This window comes from Mustela putorius, unplaced genomic scaffold (genome assembly GCF_011764305.1).
Source record: "Mustela putorius furo isolate JIRA1106 unplaced genomic scaffold, ASM1176430v1.1 tig00537227_pilon_pilon_pilon, whole genome shotgun sequence".
NCBI lineage: Eukaryota > Metazoa > Chordata > Mammalia > Carnivora > Mustelidae > Mustela > Mustela putorius.
The window spans coordinates 20,367,391-20,388,030 of NW_025422368.1; the positions used below are offsets into that span (position 1 = coordinate 20,367,391).

Here is a 20,640-nt window from a genome sequence, read left to right on the forward strand (position 1 = left end):
ATTCCGACTAATGTAGAGTAGAGAAAGCATCAGAGAGGGGCAGAGGAAGACAGAAGAGCAGTTCAGGGGCTAGTGTGGTATCAGGCAAGCAGGGAGGTAGCCAGCCTGACCAGAAGGATACTAGTTAGGATGGAAAGAAATGGATGGCTCCTTAACGTATTTATTAGGTGGAATGAAAAGAGAGTGAAAGAATACGTGTGGAGGAAGAGGAGAAAAGGATAATAGCTCTTGTGGTTCCAGGTCGAGCAGTAGATAGAATGGCGTCATTTGCTGCGACCAGAGAATGGGCAGGTCTAGGGCCAAGAACGAGAACTGGTAAGTTGCATTTTGTACTCAGTATATACTGTCTGTAAACACCTACGTATTTCCTCTTGACAGCCAGCAAATAGTTGTCTGTATGGATTGGAGTCTCAGGAAAGACTGAACAGCAAAGAAACAGATAGATATTTTATTGTCAAATCCATTTTTTTATATATATACTTTTTAAAGTAAGCTCTACGCCCAACATGGGGCTTGAAATCACATCTTTGAGATCAGGAGTTGCATGCTCTACCAACTGAGCCAACCAAGCACCTCAAAGAGAAATAAATAAAATGGTGCCTTGGCACATGTTAATTTGTATGCTTTGTAGACACAATACAGATTAAGCTATTTTTTTTCCTCCATAAAAAAGAAAAAAACTGTATCACAATGCTTAGACTACTTTAACTGCTCCTATGGTACCTAAGTACAGTGATTTTAAAATGTAAGGTATATTTTACGACATGGCAAGGATTTCATTATTTTTATCCAGGAACATGAGATTATATTTAAGTAATAAATAGTGGCTTAATTTAAAATGTCATTTTTCTTATCTTTTAAAATAACTGTACTCATCTTTATTCTTTCTTTAAGGAAGGTCGTGGTTTTTTTGGTATTACTTAACATTATCTTATCCAGGTATGAACAACTACATGTCAAAGATTGTTTCAAACGAAAACACAAATGGTAGGCAAACAAAGTTAACGATGAGTAGGAATATATTTATAGTGTCACTCCTTAGATCTGGATGTTCAAAAAGAGAGGCTTGAATTAACATAGATCTGCGTAAAGACGGATGAAATAAAAATGCTGCCTCAAATAGATAGCAGTCCTTATAAATCTGGCTACTTCTTCCAGCACTGTGATGCATATAGCATATTTGTATGAGTGCCAATTAATCAGCATTATTGTTATAATTTGATTAGCTCTTTACTGAGCTAGCAAATGTCCTAAGAGGGGCAATGTCTCCGAAGTTTAAAATCTCCTGTACTTGGAGAAGCAACTATAATTGTTTTAAAATCATGGATTTTGGACTCTGTGACCCAGTTTTCTTATTTGTCCAATGGAGATATCAGTATATAACATAAGGTGCTGCAATAAGAACGAAATGAAAGCCTTGCCAAAGAACTAGCATAAGAATCTAAGACTAAATCTTAATAACTAGAAGAGAATCTTAGTCACTGAGAAGGACCTGGAACTGATGGAGCCTACTCATTTTATTACTAAGGGATAGCAAATGGGGATCTGATGCAATATAATTAAAAGCAGAGTTTGAAGAAAATTAAAACTGCCTCAAACATTATACCCCACTGAAATGAAACATCTCAGAAATAGGTATGCAAGATTGGGGCAAATGTTGGATAAGGGTTAAGATAAGATCTTCAGACTAGATGTTATAGTTAGCTTGTCTCTGACTCATGGGGTAGGTCTGTGAGGGAAGAATCAAATTTGATTGTCACCTTCAAGCAAACAAAGGGAGTATTAAAGGTGTCCTTTGCAGCTCTGGGGAATGCTGAAGTCGAGGTGGGGGATCTGTGAGTATAATGTCAGGAATATGAGTGGCAAAGTCAGTTGGTGTAGGAGTCCTAGCAAAGGATAGAGTCAGTCCACTTCAGAGAAAAGGCAGACAGTCTGCCTATTGAAATGGGTTTACATTTGAATAGCATTGAGTACCATTTTAAAGTCACGGGCAAAATATGTGCGTGCGTGCGTGCGTGTGTGCGTGTGTGTGTGTGGATATATTTTAATAGTAGCTAAGGGCTTACCACAAAGATGTTTTGGATTATTAATTTTCCTGTTATACCACAGTGTTGGTTTACTGAGACCCTAACTAAAACCCATATATTTTTGGCACTCACTTATGGATACAATGCAATGTCACTTACATAAAAAAGAGCTCTATTCTATTTATAGATCAAATTATGATGGTGTCTTTTTCTTGTTTTCTGAAAATGAAAAAAAAATTTATAAGGGAATCTGGCATATGATAAGGATGGAAATGAAGGATTTTCAAATATTTTAATACTATCTCCATAGGGAAAGAAGTTTGGATTGTTGCCTAATGAAGCTACTTTCTACTAGAAACCTACAATGAAACATAGGAGAGGCCCCCAACTTGCCCTTGCTTCCTCTCACCGTTAAGGGTGAAAGGAGACGAGAACGTGTAACTTGCTTTGAAAATGGACATCAGAAATCTCTAAAATTCCCATTTCCACATTCAATTATGTTGCTGGATATTCTTGCCACTTCCTTTAATTTCACTACTCTTTAGTTTTACCTATCAGCACCACTTTCCTCTTATTGTCATTTATTTCCCAGATGCCATGGCAAGGGATAACAAATGTTAACCTACACTAATTGTCCCTCTGGCTCCAACTAACACTTCCCAAGGTATTTCCAGCTCAGAGAAATAAACATTCACATTGTAACTTTTCAAATAAAAGGTAGAATAGGAATGACTGTCATTAACCTCTGTAGAACACAGCATGTCTCAGTTCCTCGTGGGTTCTTCCTGTGAGACTTGACTGGGTTTCCAGAAACCCACCAGGTCTTCTGATTATCCCCCGTGCTGACCAGACATATAAAACTCTATTTTTCCCTACGGACTAAGATCATCTATCATGACAATGCATTTTCATGAATACAATTTAAGTTTATTAAGCATAACTGCTTTACTTCTGGATTCATAGGCATACCATCTTTTAGGCAGAGGAAAATATAAAACTTCTCACAGGGAGATTAATTCTATTATTAGATGATCTCTTATTCCTGTTAATTGCATAACTATGAAGTCCATAATGACAGAAACTCCGGAAGACTTTGCAGGATGCTGATTCAAAGATTTAAGTAGTTAATGATGAAAGATAACTTTAATAAAATATCAATATTCTTTCCAACTCCAGAGACAACATTTCTAAAATCACTTGGATACCCGGTAAAATTACAGTAAACTTTCCACTGACATTCTTGAATACATGGGGATATGTATTCTTTAGGGCTACAAAGATCTTAATTGGAGTGTCTGTAGAGTTGCGCTCATCTATGTGCTTGCTTTTTTGGTTTACTTATCTTTGCTTGCCCAATGAAATTGGCATTAGCAGAAGAATAAAAAGACCTACAAAGTCCCTAATACCGGGTGTCCCGAACATTTTTAAATGTAATTTTTGTTAAGTTGCCTGGATTCATAACACTCTGCTTGCATGTCGTGGACAGTTTTTGTTCTTATCTCGATGAGGACCATTCTAGGATGAAATTTTGTTACACAGTCCTCCAAGCAAAACTAGACCTGTTTTTGCCAAATCATAGCAGGCAATAAAAAATTACAATAAGCTGCCTTAGTACAGAAAACAGGGCTCTTAAAAATTAAAAGGATCAACATCTCAACTTTTGGTTGAGGATCAGTGCAAGGAAACTCAAAAAACAAAAAATTGTGAGGCACGTATCCCTCATCAGTTCTTTTCTGCTTTAACACGGTAATAGCTGTTTTCGATATTTACTTCACCTTGGTCTCTCCTGCATTGTTTCCCGACTTACCTGCAGTTGGAGCGGGCCTAAGCCTGGTGTTGCTGCGGCAGCAGCTGCCATGGTCGTCGGGATCAGCTGAACAGGGTAAGGGTCACCTAAGTAAGAGAATAATAGAGGTGTCAGCACCTTTTATCTACTCTCCACCTGCAAATTAAACTCGCGCATTCACTCTTTCCAAAAGCCTTCTTTTGTGTGCCTTGCTGGGGCCTAATGAAAAGCTCTATTGTGCAGCCTTTTACTAACACTCTTTTCACAATTCTGGCTGAGAGAGGAATGTGAATAAAAGGCACAAGCAATTAAGGCGGAAACCTCATCCTTTTTTCATGATGTATTTAGGAAAATGGGAGGAAAAAGTGTGCATTGATCAGAGGGCTGCACTTTGTCACACACACACACACACACACACACACACGAGTCTTGGTAGGAGCACACCAACTCTCAGCCCATTTAAACTGTTATTATAAAAGGAACTTAACTAAACTTAATTCTATTTTAACAAACTAAAGATTTAAGCCAAACAGCTTATCTTTTGAATGCAATGTTATTGTCTCAATTCAAATATCCTCTTAAATAATGTCTTGTGGACAAATTCATAGCAAAGAAAACATTTTATGCATTTTTGTTTTATAAAAAAAATACTAGAATCTTTATTATCCCAGAGATAAATGTTTATAAAAACATACTATAAAGAAAACAGAAAATAGATGGTTTCTCCCTGAAGGGTTTCTGTTTGTGGTGATATCTGAAAACACGAAATCTTAGTAATTCAAAATTAAAATTTTAATACATGTGATCTATAAAGATATAGAGACACAAATATATATATATATATATATATATATATATATATATATATATACACATGTAGAAGTTTACAGGGTATATTTTTTAAAGATTTTATTTATTTGAGGGAGAGAGAATGAGAGAGAGAGAATATGAGAAGGGAGAGGGTCAGAGGTAGAAGCAGACTCCCTGCAGAGCAAGGAGCTCCATGCGGGACTCAATCCTGGGACTCCAGGATCATGACCTGAGCCAAAGGCAGATGCTTAATGGACTGAGCTACACAGGTATGTACATACCGCCCTAAGGTATGTTTTTGATGCAAATTTTTTTCCACTTAGTAAAGAAGTACATGCACTTTTTGCATAGAGCTCAATGATACGCTAACAGATATGTACATTAGTATTTGAAATATGACTGTAGTAAAAAATTTAAAAATTGTAATTATAAGAACAATCGTCTAATATGTAAAACATATTGTTTTAGTAATCTAGCTTGTGAAAAACTTGTTCAATGTCAAATGGATGGAAAATACAACTGAAAATAACTCAGTTGATACTTTCATTCAAAAATATTGGTTGAGTATCTGCTATGTTTCAAGTACTGCTCCCAATACTAGAAATAGAGTTCTAAAGAAGACTAATATGCAGAGGTGTATTTACTGGGTATTTAATGAAGCTTAAAATTTGGAGTTCCTGGAAAGGTCCCTAGTTGTATTGTTTAAAGGATCATATGTTTTTATATTTGTCAGCTTTTTTACTTTGTTGTGATTTCTTTTTATAAATGAAAATTATTTTTCACGTCTATGTGTTTTTGAAAATTATACATATATATAATTAAAATAATGATTATAAATAGACAATTACATATATTCTTAAAGAGGGCTCCCAAATGATATTTTTCAGGCTTCAAAATACCTGAATTCACCTCTGCTGATCTGGCCTTCCCAGAACTTACAGCTTAATGGGAGAAAAAAAAAAAAGCTAATTCAAGGATTTGAAGAAAATACAATGACTATTAAGATAGGGAAATATATAACACTAGGCACTACCCTGTGGGTAACCTAAACCTAGACTAAGAGGTCAAAGGTGGCCTCCAGGAAGAAGTTATGTTTAAGCTGAAATCTGAATCAAGTGAAAGCTAGCCAAACAAAGAAGAAAAGGAAGAGCTTTCCTGAAAGGAAAAAATTTTCATGAAGACCCACAGTCAAAACAGAGTGTTCCTTCATAGCCCCATATAAGTGAAGTTTAGGGCACAGGTAAGGAAACAGAGGTAACTGGAACTGGAGAGGGAATCAGAGGTCAGATTATGTATTAACTTTAAAAACAATATTAAAGAATCTAAACTTCATTCTGTGGCATAAAAGAAACCAGGAACATGGGGGGAAAATGGGTTGAGTAAAACCACTTGGCCTAGAGGTTGGAAGCTGGAGTCAATAACAAAAAGATGCACAAGTCTTGGGATGCCTGGGTGGCTCAGTTGGTTAAGCATCTGCCTTCAGCTTGAGTCATGATTCCCAGGGTCCTGGGAATCGAGTCCCACATTGGGCTCCTTGCTCAGAGGGGAGCCTGCTTCTCCCTCTGCCTTGTGGTAGTGCCCTCTTGCCCACTCTTTCTGACAAATAAATAATTTTAAAAAAGATGCAAAACTCTATACAAAACATAATAATGGTCTGCACTAGGGTCATGATATTGGGATGGAAAATGATGAGGAGAGTCAAGGGATAAAAAGAAGCGGAACTAAAAAACTTAATGATTGTTTACATATGAGAGTAAGAGAGGACTCAAGGATGACTCTCAAGTTTTCACAGAATAGCTTCGGAGTGGTACTGTTGTTGGGTTTGCAAACGTAAATGAGAAGCAAGATGACAAGCTTGGGCCTGGTGCGGAAGGAGGAGGTGGGATGGTGTGGGGGGGCGGTAAATAATTTTGTTTTGAACATTTTCAGTTTGAAATTATTATTAGATTCCTGAGTAGAGATGTCGAGTCACTGGGTAAACATGTCAGGATTTTAGGGGAGAAATTCACATCAGAGACATAATTTTGAGACTGGTCAGGATATTTCTGGAATTTAAAACTCTAAACCCTCATGATACCATTTAGAAGTTAACTGTAGGTAAAATATAGGTCCAAGGATTGGATTGTGGAATATGCTAATATTTATGGTCAGGGAGATTTATAGTCAGGCAACTAGTAGAAAAATGGAGGAGAAATTAAATTTGACTTTCTAGAAGCCAAGTAAGGAAAGATTTTCAGAAAGAGTGATTTTTTTTTCAAAGTCTGAATTTAGTAATGTGGAAGTCATTGGTGACTTCAAAAAGGGCAATTTCAATAGAGTGGATGGTGAGAAGGCCTAATTGGAGCGAGGGTGATCAACAGAGTATGATTAAAAGAAAAAATTGAGGTAGGAAGTATAGATCCTTGCCTTTAAAACTGAAGTTCTTGAAGAATAGTGTTAGTATCACCCAGAAGTTCCTTAGAAATGTAGAATTTCAGATCCCACTTCAAACCTCTTAAGGTAGGCACCCTCTAAGATGGAACCCCCAATGACTTCTACTTCTCTCCTTGTATTTATGTCCTTATGTAACCCTCTACCCTTGAAAAAAAGCTCAAGTGATGAGAGATTACTTTTGAGATAAACTGAACACAAAGACTGTGGCTTTGTCTTGTTTATCTTCTCCCTATTCCTATCATCTCTGTCTTGAACCAAACCGCTGTGTTAAGATCTGCCCTATGGAGAGGCTCACATAGCAAAGGAATGATGTCTTCAGCCAACAGCAAGTAAAAAGAAGGGGCCTGCCAACAACCAAAGGAGAAAGCCTGGAAGCAGATTCTCCCCCAAATCAAGCCTAGAGATGACTGTAGTCCTGGGCAACACCTTGATTCCAGCTATGTGAAAGATCCCAACATGGCCATGTTCAAATAAATATTGTTTTAAGCCACTACCTTTGGGGAGAATTTGTTAAAGTAGCAGCCATATATATATATATATACATTCTGAAAGAGAATTTAAATTTTAACACATGTCCTGGATGATTTTTATTTATTTGAGAAGTGCTGGAACAGAAAATTCCACTGAGGTGTTTTGCAGTAGTTATTAAAGACCTTCAATATCAAGAAAACCTTCCTTAAAAGGTTTGTACTTGTAAAAATTATAGGATGCTTCTATGCCAGTGATAAAGATAGAGTAAATAGACGGGAAAAAAACTTGATGATATAGGAAAGAGAGTAGACAACTGACTGATGTTACAATGAATAAGGTTTTATTCGTCATTTAGCATTTTTAATACTTAATTTAGAAAACACTATCTGAATTTATAAAGTTTGGATGTATAAAAGTTGAATTTGTATTGTATAAAGTAGCCAAAAATAACAAATAATGAATGGCTTTTAGAATAGGCAACTTAAATATGCTAAAACTATGTAATTTATTTATATTGCTCATTTAATCAATATAATCTTAAAATTAACTATAGCAATAGTATAGAGGCTATGCTGTTCTTCACAGAGAAAATTCATTTTATATAATTTAGTTTCCCTGTTGTGAATTAATCAATTAACCAGCACTTAAAACATCTACCTTGTGACCAGAACTCTGCTAGGTTCTTTGGGAGACCAAACCAAACCAAACCAAACCAACCAACCAAACAAACAAACAAAAAACACCTTGGGCTGTAGCTACCATATGGCCATCTTTTCTAATTCGGTGCTGCTTATTTGAGTAGCAGTGACCATCCATGAGCTTTGTACAGGTGAAGAGAGAACTAATTCTAGGTTTCAGTCTTTAGAGAATAAAGGTGAAAATAAGAATGAACTTGGACTTGAAGATTTGCAGATGGAATGGGAACAGATGCTTTAGGTAGGATGAACGGCATCGAAACCTGTGTATGACATGCAGAGGGAATGGAGAGAAATCTGTTTACCTGATACGTAACAGAATGAATAAGGTGGAAGGAAAAGAGGCTGAAGTTAAGCAGCTGGGAAAATTTTCCTATCCCAGACTGGAGGATATTTGGATAGAACAAGGAAATTGATATGAAATGACGTTTTAGCAAGTGTCATTAAAGAAGTTAGGTAATAGGGGGGTTTTAAAAATGACCCTGAATCTCCAACCCAAGTTGAGATTTTTAAGTAATGAACTTTAAAATGTACATATATTCAATTTGTTGTTAACAATTAGATGCTAATAATCCAGAAATGCCCAAAATACCTATGCAGGTGTTTGCTATCAGTCTAAATGTGTAACGAAGTCTGTGTGTTCAAGGGTCAATTGTATACATACAAATGAATAACTATTACGTTATACACATCCTATATGTGTGGGTATAAGTGCATGTATATATAGAGAACATTTATACATATGAATGAATAACTATTACGTTATATACATCCCATATTGTAAATGTATGTATGTATATAAAATATTTATACATATGAATGAATGACTATTCTGTTATACATATCCCATATTGCATATGTAGGCATAAATGATATATATACATAAAACATTTATACCAGCTAAATTTTTTTTAAAAGATTTTATTTATTTATTTGACAGAGATCACAAGTAGGCAGAGAGGCAGGCAGAGAGAGAGGGGGAAGCAGGCTCCCTGCTGAGCAGAGAGCCTGATGTGGGGCTCAATCCCAGGACCCTGAGATCATGACCTGAGCCGAAGGCAGAGGCTTAACCCACCCAGGCGCCCCAGCTCGATAATTTTATATATGCACTAGCCATCAGGGAGATTCAAATTAAAACCACATTGAGATACCATCTTACACCAGTTAGAACGGCCAAAATTAGCAAGACAGGAAACATGTGTTGGAGGGGATGTGGAGAAAGGGGAACCCTCTTACACTGTTGGTGGGAATGCAAGTTGGTGCAGCCACTTTGGAAAACAATGTGGAGATTCCTCAAGAAATTAAAAATAGAGCTTCCCTATGACCCTGCAATTGCATTACTGTATCCCAAAGATACAGATGTAGTGAAAAGAAGAGCCATCTGTACCCCAATGTTTATAGTAGCAATGGCCACAGTCACCAAACTGTGGAAAGAACCAAGATGCCCTTCAACGGACGAATGGATAAGGAAGATGTGGTCCATATACACTATGGAGTATTATGCCTCCATCAGAAAGGATGAATACCCAACTTTTGTAGCAACATGGACCGGACTGGAAGAGATTATGCTGAGTGAAATAAGTCAAACAGAGAGAGTCAATTATCATATGGTTTCACTTATTTGTGGAGCATAACAAATAGCATGGAGGACAAGGGAGATGGAGAGGAGAAGGGAGTTGAGGGAAATTGGAAGGGGAGGTGAACCATGAGAGACTATGGACTCTGAGAAACAATCTGAGGGTTCTGAAGGGGAGGGGGTGGGAGGTTGGGGGAACCAGGTGGTGGGTATTGGACAGAGCACGGATGGCATGGAGCACTGGGTGTGGCACAAAAACAATGAATACTGTAACGCTGAAAAGAAATAAAAAAAATTTTTAAATAATTTTATATATGTGTTATAGGCTGAGTTGTGCTCCCTCCCCCCAAATTAACATGTTGCAGTGCTAACCCCCGTTATCTCAGAATGCTATTTTATCTGAAGATAAGCCTTTAAGAGGTAATTAAGGCAAATGAAGGTCATTTGGATGAGCCCTGATTCAATATGACTACTGTTCCTATAAGAAGAGATTAGGACACAGACAACACAGAGGACAACCATGTGAGGACAGAGAAGGAGAAGGTGGCCATCCGTAAAGGAAGGAAACCCCAGAATGAAATCCACCCCGTGGATACCTTGATCTTGAACTTCTAGCCACCAGAACTTGTAAAAAAAATCTTTTTCTGTTTGTAGGTTACTCAGTTTGTGGTATACTGTTACAGAAGCCCAAGCAAACTAATATAATGTGTTTCCCATACATGGGCACATATCAGTGTATCTGATGTTTAATTTTAAGTAAACTGGAGAAAACAAAAGACTGGCAGCAGGAATTAAAAAGACTGCAATAGCTATTATGTATCTTTAATCATACATACTTTCCAAGATATAATTATATAATCATAAACAGGATATCAACTAATTTTCAAAGGTCTGTGTCTAAGGAACTGTTCAACATACAAACATACATAATTTGAAGCATGTCTACCTTATTAACAATTTTTCAGGACCAGAACACCCAGAACTAGTTTATGGAAATTTGCCCCAAGTTACTAAGTAAATACAAATACAATAACTGTAAAAATGGCCAATACAGCAATTTAACTCCCAATTAAATTCAAAATATATTATATTTTGTGCTTATGTCTGAAGTGAACACAGAATCTATAAGACTTTTTTTTATTATTTTTTAAGATTTTATTTATTTATTTATTTGACAGACTGAGAGAGAGAGAGAGAGAGAGAGAATGTGAGAGAGAGCACAAGCAGGGGGAGCTGCAGAGGGAAAGAGAGACACAGGCTCCCCAGGAAGCAGGACCCTGAAATCACGACCTAAGCTTGACTAGCTGAGACACCCAGGTGCCCCGAAAATCTATAAGACTGTAAAAAACAAGGTCGAGTGTAGTTCTTAATGGCAAAATAGAAATTCAGACTTGCTGAGCAAAAAAAGGCCTTTTATTGAAGTAAATACAGTCATCTATTTGTGTCATCCCTTATTTAGCTGTACTAAAAAATTTTTACAACAGATTTATTTTGTAAATACCTCATCAAGTACTTAGTAAAAATTAGATAATGGAAAATTCTAACTTTTAAAGTTCAACCGTGTGTAAGTTATTCAAATTGACTTTCAACTAGTTAAAAGTAGTATCTTTTACTCTTTCCTAGGTTTTAACCATTTGAACAGTTTTTCCCTAAGCCTTTCCAAAATTAATTTGCTTCTTATTTCAAAGCCAAGTATGGAAAATTCTAGCTCAAAACAAATTTTTCAAAAAGTTGAGAAATACACTCAGACATGTTAGTCAATTGTTTTTAGAATGCCACCTATCTTATAGAGTCTACTGATATAAATGATAGAGCTAGTACTGAATAACCCAGTAACCCCTCAGAAAGCATGTTAATTGCATTAGTGTTAAAGTAATGAATATTTAGATAATAATTATCCCCACTGACACTAAGAAGGATTTATTTCTATGATATACAACAAAGTAAGAAAAACAGTATTTTCCAACAAGGTTGTTTAGGCTGAGAAAGATTGTCAAAGCAAAGTATATTCTTACCCTGGGTCAAGGACATACTCCCTTTCAACCACGGAATTAATATAAATGTTCTGGGAAGTTTTATGGCATTCTCTTCACTGAAATAAGGAGACTCATTCCTTTATTAGCCCTCCATGGTTTCTTGTTTCTTTGTTTTGGGTTTTGCTTCCTTGACCAATACCAGATTGCCTTCTCTAGGTGCTGGGAAATACAAAAATTAATATCCATACACACAGACACAGACAACCCCAGCCCTAGACGAGTTCCTGATCTAGTGAGGGGGATAAACATTTAAGCCAACCCAATGATACAATGAGCAAACTAGAAGGTAACGTAGAAGGTATTCTGGAAATCTCAGGAAAAGAACAACTTAACTTGGCAACAGTGTCAGGAAGTGTTATCTTTTAAAATGTTTCTTTAAAAATGACTACATTTACTACTGCATGACCTTTCAGGACTATCTTACCACCTACTTCCCATGTCTTCTATTTGCTAGAAGTCAAACAGTAAGCATCCACCATTCAGTACTAATTTGCTCTAATTAATCATCTACTCAGATCATGACTTAAAACACCCTGCTCTTACCATTCTAACTTCCAGGTGAAGGGAGCTCTGTAGGAATCTAAGAAAAAAAATGAGGTCAAAAAGGACACTATGGATTGGACTCTGGAAGAAATGTGCTTTCTTTCAGCTCATGGGCCAAAAGATGAATTGGTAAGGTTCTTTCTTCTTGGAAGGAGCCCCCTGCCATTGATAGGATGGTGCTAACCATAACCACTATCCTTTACTGACCCCTACTTCTGGGGATATTTTAATATTCTCAGTGTATCTGATGCAGTAAGGGAAGGGTAAGCTCTGTAGCTAAAGAAGTAGGTAGAACCCATCTTACAGGGTCTTGTGTTTCACTTTGAAGGCAATGTTAAGTCACTGAAAGATTTTAAGCAGGAAAGTGACATAGTCTGATTTGTGTTTTCTATAGATCAATTTTGAGGCAAGGGATAAGATCGATTGAAAGAGGGAGAGACTGGAGACAAACAGACTTGTTAAATACCAATGCAGTAAATCAAGTGGTAAATAATAGTGGCCTAAACGAATCATAAAGGAAGAAGAGGAGGGAATGGATCAGGAGACAGACTTGATGACCAATTTGATGGGAGAAAAGAGATACAAGAGAAAAAAAAGAAGAAAAAATTACAGTTTGGACTTTTATTTTAACACATGGTTTAAAGAATGAATAATATTTTTAATAATTTTTTTTTTAGATTTTATTTATTATTTGACAGAGAGAGATCAAGAGAGGCAGGCAGAGAGAGAGAGAAGAGGAAGCAGCCTCCCTGCAGAACAGAGAGCCCGATGGGCTCGATCCCAGGACCCTGGGATCATGACCTAAGCCGAAGGCAGAGGCTTTAGCCCACTGAGCCACCCAGGCGCCCCAAGAATGAACAGTTTTTTACTCCAATAGTTATTCAGATTTATTCAAATAGTTATTCATAGTTACTTAAATAGTTAAACATCATTTTTTGACTAATTTGTATTCTCCTACTGATTTGAAATGTGAGCAACTAGTATTTGTTGACTTTTAGTACTCTACGAAAACGTTTTACATGTATAAATATATATATAATTTCTGTATATACTAACATATTTATGTGTGTGTATAAAATCCCATTTACTCTCCACAACTCAGTACTGCAGATTGATTATTATTCTCATTACACACACACACACACACACACACACACACAAATGCTCAGGATCTCACAGTTCATAAGTACCATAGACATTGGTACTTCAGTAAAAAAAAAAAAAAATTGTTTTAGAAAACATCATAGATGATTTTTAGAACATTATGCAAATACAGACTTCATTTTCAAATAGGTATATCCTTGTAGTGTTCATTCAACTGATATGTATCTAATACTATGCGGAGGACACAAAGACATAAAAGGTGTATAGTCCTTGCCTTCATGACACTTTCAGTTACAAAAAGAAGACATACAGACACCAAATGTGAAATAAAACAAAGCCACATGATTAAAATCAAATGAGAATGAGAAAGACAGTAATTACCAAAGAAAGGAAGGATTTATTGGAACTCAAGTCACTGAAAAAAGAATCAGAGGAAGAAAGGGCTGGGCTTGGGTTTGGTCTTCAGTAAAATAGTAAGACTAGACTAGACAAGGCAAGTCCAAGGGCCGCAGTGCCTGGAGGGCAACAGATGTCAACATCCGCAGAATGATTTAAAAATGAGCTGAAAAATAGGATGAGAGGAACCTCTGGTGGTTTTTCAGTTCCCCTAGCATATACAGGGAATAAATAACACCCCTAAGTTGTCTCTTCTTACGTCCTCATCCTACTCAACTTGTCATGTCTTGCTTTATAATTTCCTCTTAATATACAACTATTTATAGCTTCATGTATACCCTATTCTGTCTCTTGCGTCCCGGACTTCATCCAGGCTACTTTCTTCTGTTTGGAATATTGTTTCTGAATTCCTCCACCCTGACAACTTACACAATTGTTTTGTGGTCCTTCATCCTCTGGAATTTGACTTAGGGGTCCCCACTCTAAGACCTTTCCTGACACCTTCCACCTCTCTTAAATTTGAATTCACTCCCTTGTCTACGGCCATACCACCCTGAACATTCCCGATCTCATCTGAATTCACTCCCTTTCCCCTGACTTCTATTAAAATTATAGGCATATGTCTGTCATATGACATCTCTTATTCTACCCAAATAACTATGAGCATCCGAAAGGCAGAGATTATGTCTTACCCATCTTTAAATCCCCAGTTCTCTACACAGAAACTGTTAAAATGCACAGTTCTGTTAAAAACATACCACAGCTGTTAAAATGTTTATTGACTGAATAAGCAAAGAAAAATTATTTAATTAAGAAATTAACAAATATCAAACACAGAGGACCACTCTTCCCATATCAAAAGCTTACAATTTAGTAGAAGAAACAGGTTGTGGGAAAATGATTTTACAAATAAGGAACAAATTAGTTTCTGTATAGGGTTTAATTCAAACAATAATGATGTGTTAGATCATCTACCAATGATACAAAAGTGCAATAGGAAGTAGAGGGAAAGGGAAGCATCGAGTTTGGGGATATAAGGAAATAGGAATCCGGAAGAGGTAAAGAATCTTCTATTAAATATTTTCATTTATCAAATGATTCTTTTATAATATTCCATAATCTGTCTCTTTTGTAAATTTGGATTTTAAAGCAACTTATATCTTGAATATTTAAAAGTAAATAATATTAATTTCTTAAATCTTAAAATAATTTCTGTTCACTAACAAGAAACCATTATTATGATGTCATTAAAGCACCTGAGCATGGTCAAGATGTTTACTAGAAAAGACGTTATATGTAAACGAATGACCAAAACCCAATCTTTCATCAACGTGATTGTTCAAATTACCTTAGACTTTCTGAAATCCAAGTGCGAGGTGAACGTTGCTCTACATGGCCATAAGCTCAGCTATATCTCCTCCCTCCCCACCTTTTAGGTAAGTTAAATTTTATAACAATTCCACTAAATCATCTTGTGGAATACAAGTTAAGAAGTTCAAACAATTGATATGGCATACACAAGCTTAGGTAAAGGGGTTTCCAATTGCAGAAAATTGTAAAACTGTAAAGCTTTTATTGATTTGCTAGAATAGTATAAGACTTTAATACTTGAATGCTAATAATATTTAATAGTTTAGAATAAACTCTCATAAAATAAGTGATAAATATAAATATTTCATATGACTTTTATTTAAGAAAGTAAAATTAATAATTATCTCTTGTCTGACTAAATATCTATTTAAAGATTTATTTATTTATTTATTTATTTATTTATTTGACAGACAGAAATCACAAGTAGGCAGAGAGAGAGGGGGAGGCAGGCTCCCTGCTGGGCAGAGAGCCCGATGTGGGCCTTGATCCCAGGACCCTGAGATCATGACCTGAGCTCAAGACAGAGGCTTTAACCCACTGAGCCACCCAGGCGCCCCCTAAATATCTATTTAAAAGAAGGTATTTTGAGGTCATTGTTCTTTACTGCTTTGTCACAGGCTTTTTTAGGAAAGGATGTTTAAAAATAAGAAATATTTTTATGTATTTTAAATGGAGCATAGCAAATGAAAACTTTATTCGACTTAATTACTAGTTGCCCAGTTACCTAGAGATGATCAACTTTTTAAGAAGCACCTCCCCAAAATAGGAAGACATTTCTGACTTAAAAAGATATTCTTTTTTTTACTTCTATGCCCATAAATTAAATGAATTCTAGCTCTAATGAAAATTCCTGGGTTAATTATCTAAGAAATCTGAGTATCCCTGAAAAGGTGACAATCAATCAAAGAAATTTCCTTTTCCTCCTGTATTCCAGTATTTCTACTAAGGCATCACTTAAGCCATTGTACCATAATTCATTTTAAGTGGCTTGAAGAGAATCATTAATTAGGGAACAGCTTCTATATCTGAAGCTACATTAGACTACTGTGTCTACATTTTGCTGCTGTGTCTTATGAGGATATAAATGGCACAGAGAAAAGCACCCCAAATGATTCAGGCATGTGAAAGTGGTGATTTAGAAGGGATACATTGGTACAGGCCAGGTAAGACCAAATCAAATGTTATTTCTCTTTTATTTTCCACTTTTAATAATAAGGTTTAGCAAGCACTTCATTTTTTGACACCTTTTATAGTCTTTCCACTTTTCTCTTTATCATTGATGTCCTTCCTCCTGGAATATATCCAGAGTCTGTGATCTGCAGGTTGAAAACAGGAAGTTCCTAAACTCTGAAACAACAAGGCTATGAGCTATACATTTGGGATGACTTCTGGTTCACAGCTTTCTACTAGAATGATACATTTTAGACCTCTGAAAATTAAGAAATATTATGGAATATCCCTCCCCTAAAAAATGAAAACCAAATAATGCAAAGGTCTTGGTCAGACGTATAGTGGCCTAGAATCAACTCCTGAATTCTTTTCATTATGTCACATCCTAAATGTTCAAAACAGACTTATACATTTAATAAGTAGTAATTATATGTTATATTTATATAATAATTTAAATTCCTGAGAAATGCATACACTCTCCCACCTAGTTTTACAATCTCCTTATGAAGTGGGTAGGGCAGACATTAGTGTAGTGATCTTAAAGATTAAAAAGCTAGGGCACAAAGAAGAAAATGACTAGCCTAAGGGCACAGAATGATATGAGATGGGATTGTGACTACCGAGGTCTTTTGATATCTTGTTTAAGTTTTTCCCTAACAGAATTTATTAAATCCAGACAATTAATAGTTTTGGATTACAAGTCTCATTGATGCTTATTTATAGCTCGACTTATACCAGTCAATTTTCAAAGTTTTAGACTTTCCATTAACTAACTAGGAGGGCATCAGCATTTGGAGGCAATGTCTCATGAAAAATGTTCAAAAAGGAACAAGTAACTAAAAGTAAAATGCCATATACTGGGAATAGAATTGGATGCATGAAATATTCATTTGGGGCAAATATGTGCACACAAAATGTTTACCTTAGAATTATTTAACTGTAAATATTGTAGACAAAATTAAATATTCATTAGTGGCAAATACAAATAAAATATGGTAATCTAGCTTACTGAGATATGATGCAAGATAAGTGAGACCTAAAAGCAGGAGAAAGAAAAGATTGACATGATTTTTTTTGTATTTATAACATTTACCCCACATACATTATATATTATGTAGTATATATCAAATACATCGTATATATGTGTCACAGCATACATGTTACAACCTATAAATATGTTCACATCATACATATTACATATCGGTATCTACATATAAATAGATGTACATATGTATGTCTGTTTATATCTATATCTAGATATATCTTTATTTCTGGGAAAATAAGTACCAAATTTTCAACAGTGATAATCTCTGGGGAGTGTGATTACAGGAGTATATGAGTGTAGATAGATAACTTTTAGTTTCTGTTTTCTATACCTCTACATTGTTTGAGGTTTGTGTAGTCAGCAAGTGCTATCTTTAATACATTAGGAAAAAATGTGAAGGGTTGTTATGAGCTGACTATATAAATAGGTTTAAGAAAATACTCTTTGAACATAGAGCCAAAATAAATTATTAGGGAAATAGTACTATTTTAAAAATAGCTGTAGTTCTCTCTGCTTCTACCCTTTCTGCTGCCTGGAATGGAAATACGGTAGCTGGGGAAGATATCCAAGACCATGAGACAGGAGACACAGTTTGTGGAAGGTAATGTAATAAATAAATAAGAGAACACCCTGGGATCTACTATCACGGAGCTACCATGGGAGCAGTGTTTGGACTACTAGGTGAGTATCATTTTGGTCTTTTACAGTAGGTAAGCCTATTAAGGTGTCTAATTCCACGTGGTATTCCAAGAGCATGACTTCTTCAGTCCTCGTGGAAAATAGGCATCTACTGTAGAGTTAGAATTAAATGCTCTCTTCCCCTGTTTTGTTAACAACTTTCCCTGCTTCCATATTTTCCTATCAACCTCATGACTAAAGTTTGCCTTCTAATGGAGTTTTTTTTTTTTTTTTAAGATTTTATTTATTTATCAGAGAGAGAGGGAGAGCAAGCACAGGCAGACAGAGAGGCAGGCAGAGGCAGAGGGAGAAGCAGGCTCCCCGCTGAGCAAGGAGCCCGATGTGGGACTCTATCCCAGGACGCAGGGATCATGACCTGAGCCGAAGGCAGCTGCTTAACCAACTGAGCCACCCAGGCGTCCCTCTAATGGAGTTTTTTACAGTGAATGAGCATGTATCCTGGAGAAGAGAAACATCGGTATCACCAACAGTTACATTTATTAAAGTAAAATAATGCATTGCTCTCTTGGGCTCATACTTCAGTATGATGACCTTAGTTTCAGCCTGCTACAGAGATGAGATTCTATGTTGGCCATGGCCAGAAAAATATGAATTTAGAATTCTAAGGGATAGGTTGGACAATGGCAAATTCATATATGGTCAACACCACCTTTTGTGGCCCCTTGGCTTAAAGCACAGTGTGTCATTTGCCAAACACTCATTTCCTTTGACCAATCTATATGATCAAGAATCCGGTCAAAAAGAAAATACTGACCCAAATGGATTTATATTTCAATTGAATGGCATCCTCATGTTCTTAAGTGTTAAAAAAGTAAACAAGATGGATTAAAAGATTAAATATATATTTATAGGATAGTAAAATCTGAGGAATTTATTGCAAAAAGGGCTTTTGCTTTTTTGTTGGCTTGTATATGTATTTTGTTGGTAGAGTGTGGTGGGGGGAAGGACTGGATCAAACACTATTTACTAACATAGCTCAGTTATCATCTCACAGAGTTATGATGCTTAAAAATTAATTATATGTGTATGTTTTATAAACAATAAGGTACAATATAAGCTATTATTTTTATACCAAGTTATGCACTTTGTCACAATGAAGACATGTACATCTTCCCTTTCTCAGTGACGAATTTTGTAAAAACATTATAAACTACCTTTTAGAAAAAAAAAAACACATTTTATTGACCTGGAACATCTTTCCCACAAGAATTGGGGGGTGGCTGACACCATAAAATTGTGGAATGTTATATACATTTCTGCACTCAGTTCTCTTTACTTTTTAATCATCTCATTTTTAAAGCCACCAATCTTACTTCTTACAGGTAGGAATTTAAAATGGCTGTTCAGGTACAACAATAATTCTTTAAAAATATAGGTGAATATATATACGTATATATTTACATATATATTTTTACTGATAGTACTAATTATATATATTTATATAATAAATGTATAACAAATAATATCATATCATATCATATTATATTTATATTTACTAAGCTCTACAACAAAGCCAGGTTCACTCAAAGTCATTGGTTCATAAGACGTTTCAGGGGAAGAGGGTAAAAAACAAGAGCTGATCACAATAATTTTAAAACACACAAACACAGGAGCCCGAATATATGATTATAACCTCTTCTCTCTGCTTACGTACAAAGAACCTACCGTATGTGATCCTGACAACACATGTTTCCTATTTTGTCAGTTTGATAAAAGCGTACCATGTCAATGGTTTTTAGCTTGTGATTTGGTGATTGTTTCAGCACTGATTGTCAATGACCTGTATGTCAGCTGACACAGCTGACACAGTTAAATCAGAAATTAGCATGCAGTCTCCTAAAATGCCAGACACATGGACCCTTTACACAAGAGAGATATAATGGAACCCACATGATATCCCCATTAAACAGTGAAACATGTGACATTAACCAAAAACAGGAATACATCAGCAAATATGCCTGAGGAAGTTTATGGTATTTAACTCCTAAACATTAATTTTATTGTGGGTATGAGGAACTAATTAACTGAGAGTTTCCTTTTTTATTGGAAGCGGAAATACTGTTCAGAACACTGATGAAGAATAAATACAGCATATTTTAAGTTTATTAAGCTTGGCTCATCGACTTCTATTTATTTAAGCTAATCTCATAAGGCAATTAAATATTTCAATCAGTAACTTTATATGGCTATTTTATTTAGCACATTTCTGAAAAATTAATCAACGTGTTAAAATGCGGAGAGAGTATGTGAATATATTTCCAGTTTCATACAGCCAAAACAATGACTAAATACATTTTCAGTCACGTGATCTTTTCCAACATGAGCTTTGATAAATACACAAAGGGAAAATGCCAACAGAATAGTTAAAGCTTGGTGATTGTGATGTAAATAGTTAAGGTTAAGTTTGTATCTACATGACACAAATGGTTTCCTTCAGCACTGTAATACTTTTCTCTAAATAATTCTATTTTCCTAGTC

General features: G+C 35.7%; 1 protein-coding gene across 11 annotated transcripts in view; it reads right to left on the reverse strand.

Moving 5' to 3' along the window:
• Nucleotides 1-20,640, reverse strand: part of SOX5 (SRY-box transcription factor 5) — a 994,837-nt gene that overhangs the window by 102,555 nt on the left and 871,642 nt on the right. For all 11 annotated transcript variants that reach the window (XM_013047547.2, XM_013047548.2, XM_045072864.1 and 8 more), the window contains one exon: nucleotides 3,835-3,920. In XM_013047547.2, the coding sequence (XP_012903001.1) occupies nucleotides 3,835-3,920 (86 nt within the window). The remainder of the gene's footprint in view (nucleotides 1-3,834; nucleotides 3,921-20,640) is intronic.